Source organism: Xyrauchen texanus, chromosome 24 (genome assembly GCF_025860055.1).
Source record: "Xyrauchen texanus isolate HMW12.3.18 chromosome 24, RBS_HiC_50CHRs, whole genome shotgun sequence".
Lineage (NCBI taxonomy): Eukaryota > Metazoa > Chordata > Actinopteri > Cypriniformes > Catostomidae > Xyrauchen > Xyrauchen texanus.
The window spans coordinates 36906797-36919631 of record NC_068299.1 but is presented as its reverse complement, the minus strand read 5'-3'; the positions used below and the strand labels follow the sequence as shown (position 1 = coordinate 36919631).

The following is a 12835-nucleotide window of genomic DNA, read 5'->3' as shown; positions in this document are numbered from 1 at the left end:
GCCACAAAACACACGTCATCTCAAACCGTTTCGTGACCATGACAATGAGTTCAGTGTACTCCAATGGCCTTCACAGTCATCAGATCTCAATCCAATAGAGCACCTTTGGGATGTGGTGGAACAGGACATTTGCAGCATGAATGTGTAGCTGACAAATCTGTAGCAACTGCATGATGCTTTCATGTCAGCATGGAACAGAATCTCAAAGCAATGTTTCCAGCACCTTGTTGAATCTATGCCACAACGAATTCAGGTACTTCTGGGGACAAAGGGGGGACCTACCCAGTTTTAGAGAGGTGTACCAACTAAAGTGGTCAGTGAGCGTTTTATATATATATATATATATATATATATATATATATATATACACACAGTTGAAGTCAGAAGTTTACATGCACTTAGGTTGAAGTCATTAAAACTTATTTTTAATCAGTCCACAGATTTAATATTACCACTCTATTGTTTTGGCAAGTTGTTTAGGACATCTACTTTGTGCATTACACAAGTAATTGTTGCAACAATTGTATACAGACAGATAGTTTCACTTTTAAATGACTATTTCAAAATTCCAGTGGGTCAGAAATGTACATACACTAAGTTCACTGTGATTCCAGAAAATTATGTCAAGCCTTTAGACAATTAGCTTCTGATAGGAGGTGTACTGAATTGGAGGTGTACCTGTTGATGTAATTTAAGGCCTACCTTCAAACTAAATTCCTCTTGATTTTCCCATGATGTCAAGCAAAAAGAAATCAGCCAAGACGTCAGAAAATAAAAATTGGGACCTCCACAAATCTGGTTTATCCTTGGGAGCAATTTCCAGATGTCTGAAGGTACAACGTTCATCTGTACAAACAATAATATGCAAGTATAAACATCATGGGACCACGCAGCCATCATACTGCTCAGGAAGAATATGCATTCTTTCTAGAGGTGAATGTAGTTTAGACCTTGTGAAGGTGCTGGAGGAAACAGGTAGACAAGTATCTATATCCACAGTAAAACAAGTCCAATATCAACATAACCTGAAAGGCTGCTCAGAAAGAAAGAAGCCACTGCTCCAAAACCACCATAAAAAAGTCAGACCACAGTTTGTAAGTGCACATGGGGACAAATATCTTACTTTTTGGAGGAATGTCCTCTGGTCTAATGAAACAAAAATGTAACTGTTTGGCCATAATGACCATCGTTATGTTTGAAACACGTCACAAAAATGAACTGAAACTCCGCTAATACTTATCACACAAACATGAAACATATGTCTAAAGAAAGCTTAAAATGTCTACTTTTAAATAAAACAATTCAAATGTAAAACAAATATTCTCCTGCAATGTAATCTGTATAAAACAAAGCGATTAGTACCTAATTTGCTCAGTTAATTATCCCTAATGTGATCACACCCACCAGCAGAGCGCGCCATTCATATGCTAATGTGCTGAGACGATCAATGCAAATGATACACGCCCCCGACTGTCTTAAAAACATTACGTTAATTCACTTTTCTGCACGTTTGGAAGATAGCACGATACATAGGTGAGGAAATTCCGATGACCGCTGGCATTTTGAAGATTGACTTGATCCAGCAGAGGATACAATTTCGGATGAGTAAGTTAACAGATGAGCTGTTTTGGCTAAAGCAGGCATTTGAATTGATATGTCTTTGTCTCCTCATGTGTGAATCACATCTATATTCATGATAATTCACGTCTCCTCGCATATGACCTTTCTAACACTAAAAGTGTCTTACAAAAGTTAAATTACTATATTGTTTTGTATGAATGCGTGATCAGGATGCAAAAACTATAGGCTACAATATCCAGTTCTCAAAAGTCTTGTGGACAAATGTTTAGTATGCGTTATATGACCTTATTTCAATGACTTCAAAATTGTGTTTTTTCAAAAACCATGCATAAAGGTTATTTTCTCAAAAATACAAACATCTACACACATGTTATTTTAGCCCAGTTTGTGCTGAATACAGTGTTATCAGACTTTAGCCATTAATGTGTTTTTAACTCTTTCCCCGCCAGCGTTTTTAAAAAAAGTTGCCAGCCACCGCCAGGGTTTTTGACGATTTTCGCTAAATTTAATGGCCCGCAGAATATTTTCTTCCATGAATATATGAAGATGCTATATATCAAAATAAAGATCTGAGCCTCTGCTTTTAGGCAAAAAAAAAACGATTTTATTTTATCTGCATTTGTTCTTTTTTTATTGCCACTTGAACAGAGGTAGGTTTTGTCAAAAACAACATTTCGGACAAAAAGCTGAGAAAAAGGCATTTTTATCAAACAAGTGCTTTAGTATTAGTATGGTGTTCCACTTCGCGTTTGAGACGATCGCAGTCTGTTTCTTTGATCAAAGAGTTGCGTACTCTTTCAAAACATGCGCGTGGGTCTTCCTTACCGTATACCACCTAAAACACGGATACCCGGAAAATTCAGTGTTTGGAGGGGAAGTGTTTTTTCATAAAACCCGGAAAATTCCGTGTTTGGCGGGGAAAGAGTTAAGCAACTGAAAATAGCACAAATGTCAAGGCATGTCAAAACTTCTCCAGGGCCCAAAACACCCTCAGACCCCAGAGGGTTAAGGACACCAAAGTCAAGGTTTTGACCATCACAAAGCCCTGACCTCAATCCGGCAGAACAGAAAAAGCATCTGTGAGCAAGGAGGCTTTCAAACCTGACTCAGTTACACCAGTTCTGTCTGGAGGAATGGGCTTGACCCAAGTTAAAAAATGTCAAGGCAATGCTACCAAATATTAAAAATGTTTATGTAAACTTCTGACCCACTGGGAATGTAATGAAAAAAGTAAAAGCTGAAATCAGTGATTCGCTCTACTATTATTCTGACATTTCACATACTTAAAATAAAGCAGTGATCCTAACTGACCTAAGACAGGGAATACTTTCTACGATTAAATGTCACAAACTGTGAAAAACTGAGTTTAAGGCTATTTGGCTAAGGTGTATGTAAACTTTTGACTTCAACTGATATGTATATATAAATTAATACAAATAATAATAATTTAAATTAATACAATTGCACTTCATTAATGGCATCATGAATTTACAGATGTTCTGCAAAATCTTAAAAGAGAAGATGCGACCCTCTCTCCCCCACATTAGGCTATCGGGCACTTTATTTTTACCATGAAAATGACCATACATTTATTCCAAAGCCACTGCTACATCCCTATGGATAAACAAGATGGTATGTCACCCAACCTCAATCCTATCAGCACCTGTAGGGTGCAAGCAGAGCATCACTCCACTTTAAACATCAGAGTACTCAACAAGCTCATCCTCCAGGAGTGGAACAGTATAGATGTGAAAATAATTCATGAAATTGTAGGGTACAACGAGGCTAAAGGCCCTGCGGGGTAAAAGGCTCCTTTGGTTTTATTTTCTCTCAAAACACTAAATAGCAACAAAAACTACCACAGTACTATTCTAAACATCTGTTTGTCAATATACACTACAAAAAAATTCTGATCCATGAGATCATTGCGCGTAGTGTCTATAGGTTGATGTAGAGGCAATTTGATGTAGTTTTTATTATTTTTTAAATATTGCAAATTTATGTAGCTAAGAAAATCCCTGAAATGAACAGTTCTTTTGAGACAAAATACTTATTTATCATTTTCAGTTTTGTTTAAGGCCTTTTAATCAAAACAATTTCAATAACTGTCCAGTAAGTGAAAGGATAGTATTTGGGATAAAAATCCCCCTTGTTGCAGGAGCTAGAGGCCCCAAGTTGGGTGATTAGATTTGTTATGAAAAATGTTCAAAGTGGGCTCACATGGACTCATCCAATCATATTAGAGATCAGTTTGTTTATAGTACACTTGAGATGTTATAAAATGCCAAATGTGTACTTTTATGTTGCCCTTAAGTGGATTTTGGAGCTTCAAAATTTTAATAAATAAAAGCCTTTAATACTTGTGAAACGCTTATAATTTTTTCCAGTATACCATAGAAACAAAATAATCTACAAATACTGAAGCAGCAAACTTTGAAAAACAAAACATTGGTCACAGCCGATACTTTTGGCCACGGCTGTATTTCAAAATTATGGAGGACTTTCTCTGTACTAAATTATTGCACACTATTTGAATTTATTCAAGGGTGTCCTCGTTTTGGCAACCCTTTACTTAAGCAAAGCTGCCTAATTTAATTATTTTACAGATATTGATAACACATCTTTCAATTTTGTTATTAAGTATTTGTATAATACATTTCAATTTTGTCTTTTTTGCATGAATTGTAATAGTAATCAATTAGAAATATAAATATATCTTTATGTTCAGAGGTAGTGTAATCATTTATGCTGCATACTTACATAATATATCCTATTTCATATAACTACTGGTTTAATGGATATTGAGCTGAAGGTGCAGAAGATGATTACTGATGATGTTCAACTCAACTCACCTTGCCACCCATTGGACGGACACAATCCTCACACCCATTTTCTGGGCTTTCTTTCATGTGGACTGGCGGCCATGTTTAAAGACTACGGTAGTCACTTGTTTGTTGAGCGTCTTTGATACCTGTGATTTCAAAAGACAGTAGATTACTGTACATTTATCTTAATACATCTTTAAAACTAATTTCACTGATAAACTCGACTGTCCAAATTAAAAGTGTCCTGACCTCTACACCCATGTCCTGCAGCTGCTGGATGAACAGATACGAATAATCCACCATCCTGCTGGCAGACCACATGTCAACATACGCCACCACATCTTCCACAAGGAGAAACAGACGTCAAACAATGTATAACAGAAAATGACAAATTAGGATGCACAAGATGTACAAGATGAGTACATTTTCAAAATAAATAAAGTTTAAAATGGATGTGCCAAGTTCTTAAAAATACAATCTTTGTATTTATGTATTCAAGACATCTCTGGGAATAATCTGGGCTTTAATGGGGTTTTTATATTTCGCAAACAGTTACTGTATATATGTATTACCAAACAATAGGAGTTTAAAGGGATAGCTCACCCAAAAATGAAAATTCTCCCATTTATTCACCTTCTTGCCATCCTAGATGTGTATAAATTTCTTTCTTCTGCAGAACACAAATAAAGATTTTTAGAAGAATATGTCAGCTCTATAGGTCCACACAATGCAAGTGAATGTTGACCAAAACTTTGCTCCAAAAAGCTAATAAAGGCAGCATGAAAGTATTCCATAATACTCCAATGGTTAAATCCATGCACCTTATTTTTCAGTATAAATCTCGACATGGGAGGTCTCTAGGCACGATCGTGATTTCAAGCTCAATTACACTTCCTAGTGCTTGATGCATGTGCAAAGCACTAGATGGCGCTGTAGGAAGTGTAATCCTGCTTGAAAAAGAAGTTACATTTTTATGTGTTCTCACCCAAAACCGATTGGATCACTTCAGAGACATGGATTTAACCACTGGAGTCTTTTAGATTAATTTTATTCTGCCTTTATGCGTTTTTTGGAGATTAAACGCTCTGACCACCATTCACTTGCATTGTATGGACCTACAGAGCTTAGATATTCTTCTAAAAATCTTTTGAGTTCAGCAGATGAAACAAAGTCATACAAGTTTGAGAGGGCATGAGGCGGAGTGCATTATGAGAGAATTATAATTTTGGGGTGATTACCCACAAACTGATTGCACACAAATATAACATGATTCATAACAAGAATTAGCCTAATATGCTGCACTTCAAATTTTCAAAGTGACAAACAGGGGATACAAGATTTTAATTTCAATTGTACAGGTTAGGGTATGCTTCATAATGTCAATGTAAACCATTTATAATATGAATACCTTTAAGGACTGCAATGGAAATTATTCTTTCTGTCATGATTGACTCAAAATGTCTGTTCTACCCTGCACAAAAGCACAGAATATAAAAGTACAGCATGATAAATACAAAACAGATGTCATTTGCATCCAAGAGGTTACTTAAGTCAAGCATAAAGTGCATAGTCAGAGGAATGTGTTCTGCTATTCACCGCCATACGTGTTCATATAGGTTTTAAGGCTAAAAGCTAGCTGACAAAAACTCAACACCAGCAATGCAACTTAACAATTAAAAAACTATTTTAATTTAACAGCTGACGAAATGCAGTCTGTGTAACAGTACGCCGTTTAAACTGTTGGTATGAAGAGCACACAGCGCAGTTTATCACTCACCTTTTTTTTTTAAACACATCGCAAAAGTATTTTCATTTGATCATACACAGCTGTAACGGAGAATGTTTTCCCGCTAATGGTTCCTATTTGGGAATTCACAGATATGGCTCTGGGAATTCAGTGATGTCCTTTTCGCCGATTGGCTCACACTTTTACACCGCGCCCACTTATTAATTTTAATGAGAGTAACAGTTGATTTGATCAGTAATGCAATATTCTTAATGTTCAAAATGCAATATTCTTAATGTTCAAAAGTGTTTTGTTGAAAGCGTATTTAATTTTATTTAATATATTGTGTACTACTATTATTTTTATAAATATAATGATTATTATTTTTACTATTTATTTATTATTCTTTTTAATATTCGTATTAAAATTATAAAATAATATATACAAAATATTTTTTTCTTCTTCTAATATTGGCCTCATAAGGGAAAAAAGAGCGGAACAAAATCTCGTCTCACGTAAATGATCCTATCCACTTTAATAAGTGACACTATACTCCTTCAAACTTTACATGAGAATGGTTTTACAAATGACTTACAGTTAATTGTCGTGTTTAATGAATGAATCCCATATAAAAGTCATGCCAATAAATTACTTTGAAGCTGAACTTCTATTAGTGTTATGCAAAAATTGCAATAATCTTTATTATGTAAAACGTATAAGACTTGTGATTATTATTATCATCATCTTTTTTTAGGGTTCAAGGAGAAGTGACCGATCTGAAGCAGCTGTAACTCAAAGCGAATTGTGTTTCTAAGTACTTTCTCTGCCAGTAGAGGTCCCTAACACTACAGTTAAGAACAAAAGGTGGTTATGTTCTTTTAAATGAGGTAGGGGAAGTGGCAAACCTCATGAATATTAATTAGGTTATGCAAAGTAAAAGATTATTTGAAATGATCTGTTTAAGGTCATTCTTAAAGGTGCATGGAGTATTTTTTATTTGTATATTTTTTTAATTATTAACTGCAATTTTGAACCATATGAAAAAAATCACGAGCACTCACATGAGATAAGACCTTAAAAAAGATGTTTTCTACATGGAGCAGACTGTAGCACTACGACATAGTGGATTTCCGTGATGTATTGAATGTCTTTAATGCGCTCGCCACAGCTACATATTAGGTGTGTTCAACAATATACCTGGAGAAAGCTATCCGTTAGCATCCCCGTTCATCTCTATGACTGTGCTCAGCTAGCGCAGAGTTCCCAGAAAGCTAGCGAAATGGAGGCTGACATTTTTGCTCATGGCACTCAGTTCACGTGACTGATCACTCAATGGGAACCAGATGACGATGTGCTATAATGTAATTAAATTGTTTCAATTGAAATAGTTCTTGAGAAAATTTAATATTTAATCATAAAACATGGCTACTTTTGAATGGCTGTATATGGAGAAACATGCTCTTTCCCATCAGGTGGTGTGGTTCCAGCATCTACCAGCAGGTGCTAACAGGGACCTGCTAACTAGCCAATTCCTGACCCCCTGTGCTGCGCAGACTGATTGGCACTGGACTTGAAGTAGCGCATGTCGGTTCGAAATTTAGTCCAACTTAACACGGCGGCACCGCCACATCGCCATTACGTATGCCATCAAAGCATTCAGCCGCCTTCAAAGCCTTCTGCTACGCCATCCGGCGCGCATCACCATGATATCCTTTTTTGCTAAGCTACTTTGCAAGTGTTCGCCTCTGCGACGCTTTTGTATTTTAGTAAAAGAGCAATTTCCAGGCGTTGTTCCAAATGCCTTCCACCTGCGCCTCATGCAGAGGCCTTCTTCCTGATGGGGACCGTCACATTATCTGCACTCGCTGCCTGGGACCCGACCACGCAGAAGCTGCTCTCACTCGAGGCGGATGCCCTGAATGTGACTCCCTGGGCTTCACCGACCTGCGCGCTCGCTTCGCCGCCTTCACCGCGAACGAGCCTGCTACCACCGTGCTGCCGTCCCCTCTGTTCGAGCCGCGCAAGAAAAAGCGCCATTCACAGAGGCCGCCAGAGCAGGCGGACTTCAGTGATGTCACGCCGGGCCAGTCCCCGCGTGCTTCACCACTACCCAAGAACTCCCTGCTGCCAGTCCATTTCACGCAGGCGGACCAGCACCCCTCCAACAGAGCGGTGGGTCTCGTCTCGTTCGGCGCGTCAGGGGACGACGGAGAAAAAGATGACAGCTTTTCCATTGACGCTGCATCTGACGACTGGCCGGGCTCGGCCTTCGACCCCACGCCGTCGACATTAGCGGACATGAGTACGGGCACCAGCATGGACTCGGAGATCGTCCGCATCCTTTCTAAAGCCGTGGAAGACCTCGGGCTCGACTGGTCTTCTCCGGAAGAACCCACCCGCAGCCGGCTGGACGAGTGGTTCCTACAGGGGCGCCGGCAGGCCCCTCAACAGAGACCCTCCCCTTTCTTCCCCGAAGTTCACGACGAACTCACAAAGTCGTGGAAAGCCCTGCACTCTGCTCGCCTGAAGCCTTCTTTCTCTTCCTCGCTCTCCTCGGTAGACGGCGCGAGAGAAAGAGGCTACCAGGGAACCCGCCCCTCGAGGAGGCTGTGGCCAACCATCTGTGCCCACCCTCCACCGCTGGATGGAAAGCCAAAGCTTCTCATCCCTCGAAGCCCTGCCGATCTACCTCAGCTCTCGCCGGTCGGCTCATACGCCGCCCGCCAAGCTGCGTCAGCGCTTCATTCCATGGCTGTTCTGCAAGTTTATCAGGCCAAACTTCTCCGCACCATGGACGAGTCTGGACCTGAACCTGAGGCTTTCAAGGACCTGCGCAGCACCACTGATGTAGCCCTGCGAGCCACAAAGGCCACCGCCCAATCCATCGGCCGGGCCATGGCTAACCTGACTGTCCTTGAGCGCCATCTGTGGCTGACGCTAACGGAGATGAAGGACGCGGATAAGGCGCCATTCCTCGACGTGCCTATCACTCCAAGCGGCCTGTTCGGACCGGCGGTAAGAGAGTTCGCGAGCGCTTCACTGAAGCTTCGGAAGGATTCGCAGGCTATGCGTCACTTCCTGCCCAAGCGCTCCAGCTCGTCACAGAGCCGCCAGAGACCGCCTCAGCAGCAACAGCGAGCCAGAGCGGCGCCTCCCGTCTCTCAGCCAAAAAACAGACCTGAAACAGACGCTCGACGCCGCTCGCATTCCACTAACCGAAAGCAGCCGCCTGAGCGACGGGGACCTCGGCCCAAGATCGTGCTGAACCCGGAGCCTCGTAAGTCTTCCTAGCCATAGGAAGAAAAAGAGAGTGTGCGTGTCTCGCAAAAGCCGGACCACTCTCTCCAAAACGTGTAAAACATTACCCAGTCCCCTTACAGGCGGCTGGAAATGTCTGTACAGCAGTCAATGGGGCAGTCACAGAACTCGCTCACTGCAATCAAACGCCGTTTTAACGGCGACACACAAAAATCACAAAAAGAGTCATTTTCTGCTTGTGTCACTAAGGGGTCACATGTCCACACTAAAGTGCGCATTCCCACATATCAATACTGTCCAAACAGTGCCGAATATTTCCCCAGCTCCAGCTGGACGCACCATAAATGTAGATTGTGTGCCTATTGTCATGTATGCACCACTACACACAAGCACTGTTCCCACAGTTATAAACACTTCCCCAGTAAAAGCGGGAAATACTATAAAGGTGGTGCGCGTGCCTGCTGTCATGCATGCACCCCTACACACAAACACTGTATGCATGGCCAGAAACCCCCCGCCGCGAGCGGGAGGCTTTAGGAGAATGGCGCGCGTGCCTACTACAGTATATGCACCCCCACCCATAAGCGCTGCCCATACAGTTTCAAACAGTTCTCTGACTCATGCCGCGAGCATCACAGATGTGACGCGCGAGCCAAGAAACTCTCCGCTAAGAACGGGAAGCTTTATGAAAGTGGCGTGCGTGCCTATTACAATGTATGCACCCCCACCCGTAAACACTGTCTATACAGTTTCAAACATTTCTCCAGCTCATGCTGCGAGCATTACGGAGATATCATGCGTGCCTGTAATCTCACACGCACCCCTGCACTCGGCACTCAACAAAGCTGCTCAGCGCGCTCCCGCGCCTCTGAGAGATGTAAGCTCAGTGTTAGCACAAGGCAATTCGCTGGCAGGGCCCATACGTCACTGCGACACGCCCCCAGCCAGCATTCAGCCCATATCTGTGCGAGCAAAAGCCTGGGAAAAAATCCCGACATGCCGAAATGGGTTTTGAACATAATAAGACACGGTTACTCGCTTCAATTTGCTCGCAGACCACCCCGCTTTTCAGCGGTGGTCGAGACGAAAGTGAGGAAAGATGTGTCACATGTTCTACGCACCGAGGTGCTCAAACTGATAGAGAAGGGTGCTATAGAAACTGTTCCTCCCTCTATGAGCAAGGTGAGTTTTTACAGCCGCTACTTTCTCGTCCCGAAAAAGGACGGTGGCCTCCGCCTCATCCAAGATCTCAGACATCTGAACAAAGCTTTAATGATTCGCTCGTTCAGAATGTTAACGACCAAACATATCCTCGCGCAAGTTCGCCCCGGGGATTGGTTTCTATCAGTGGATTTGAAAGCGTTTCTTTCACATTCGATAGCGCCTCATCACAGGCCTTTTCTGAGATTCAGCTTCGAGGGACAGTCATACCAGTACACAGTACTACCATTCGGCCTATCATTGGCCCCCGTACATTCACGAAATGTATGGACGCAGCACTTTCCCCTGAGACAGCGGGAGTCGCGAATACTGAATTACCTCGACGATTGGCTAATCATAGCACAATCAGAGAGTCAATTAACGACACACAGATCTTGGATTATCAGCCATCTAGAATGCCTGGGTCTGAGAATCAATTTTGCAAAGAGCGTGCTATCCCCCAGCCAGAATATCTCATTTCTGGGAATAGTGCTAGACTCAGTGCAGATGACGGCGCGCCTCTCATCAGAGCGCGCGCTCGCTATTCGGCGCCTTGCAACATCATTCAGTGCGCCCCCGTCAAACGATTTCAAAGGATGCTTGGTCTCATGGCCTCGGCATCAGCTGTACTCCAGCTAGGATTGTTGCACATGCGTCCTCTCCAACGCTGGCTCAAGAGCCGTGTCCCCACTCACGTGTGGCGCTCGGGCCACTTTTTAATCAGAGCGAATCACGGCTGTATAAAAGCCCTGACGCCCTGGAAGGCCGTCGACTGGTATCAAACCGGCGTGAGTCTGGGCGTGAACACACGGAGAAAAACCGAGCTGCCTCGCTCATTGCTGTCTGCTGTGCAGCTGCAATGCGTTTTACATAAAGACTTCAATATTTCTCGAGAAACTGAGTTTTCCCATAGCGTAAGCTACTTACGCAATACTCGTTCCCTCCTCTCAGGGAACCGAGGTTACGTTAGTAACCGAGTCGTTTTGTGAACTATATTTAAAGGGGCCGCAAAACATCCAGACATGTCGACCAGTATCATTTTGCCGACCTATCACATGTAGCGTATATCCTCATGAAATCTTTTAAATGTGAAAGTAAGAAATTGATCGATGGCAGAAAGTAATTAAAATGATGGTTGTTTGTTACAAAAATAAACAAAATAAAATACATATATCCCTTTAAGCAAACAGGGCAGATCATATATTACGGGAAAATGCACCACTGCAATAATTAGTTTCTCCTCCATTTTGTCTTCAGAACTAATGTTTGGTGGGAACCAACATTTACACTGTTTTGTTCTCAAGACTTTGCTAGAGCGGAGCTCTTCTTGATTCCAATAGGTTGTCACCGAACCGCATCAAAGCTCATTACCATAATGTTGCCCGCACTTGAACTTTCCTCTGATGCCCACAACGGCCAAGACTCACCTCCAGGAGACGCTGGCTGCCATAGAAAATTAATGACTTCCGGACGATTTGACGCTCTTGACGCCTCTGGTCTCAACGCACCATATGGCAGATATAAGAGTAGTATGTATTATATATAGTATGTATTAGTATGCCATTACCATGGTGTTTATTCTGACACCTCCAGTTCACCGAAACTATCACAACTTCATGTTTTTATAACAGTACATCATTTTTATATCATGCTATATTATGTTTTTCATAGTAATACAATGTTTATTCATTCAAATAAAATTCTAAATGATAAAAAATACTGACTCCTTTATTGATATTAAATGAATACAGGCTTTCATTGGACTTTCTTCTTATACAAACAACAGAAACTATATTAAGCAGCACATAAACTTTTCAAATGAACAATGTTTCTGGTTATTTTATGTAAAATTTAAACAGCTGTCTTTCTGAATTCCACTTCATCTGAAATAAAGAAAGCAAACATTGTGTGATCATTTGTGACTGGTGTGGGTTCAGCATATGTGACTGGAAGCGAAAGTGTCCGGCTTGGCTGCTCTCTTTTCAACTCCTCCCCCGGCTGTAACCGGCAAATCTCGCCCATGGGCAAATCGAGATACAGTTCAAGTCGAATACATCTATTATGCAATATTATGTAATTTAATGTTGCATGGCATATAGCCTATACACAATTTTGTTTGACAGGTTATTTTAGCCTAGTGGCTAACTAAAGCTAGTAGTTAAACTACTGCCGGAAGACATCTGTGTCTGAATAAGCTTTAATGTTTACATTTATCCATGTACCATAAAAAATGTTATTTTCTCTT

At 41.5% G+C, this 12835-nt stretch overlaps 1 protein-coding gene across 1 annotated transcript in view; it reads right to left on the bottom strand.

The window, feature by feature from the left end:
- Positions 1-12835, bottom strand: part of LOC127617763 (microcephalin-like) — an 80780-nt gene that overhangs the window by 64360 nt on the left and 3585 nt on the right. The window contains 2 exon segments of the mRNA XM_052089840.1: positions 4439-4552; positions 4656-4747. Coding sequence (XP_051945800.1) covers positions 4439-4552; positions 4656-4747 — 206 coding nt within the window.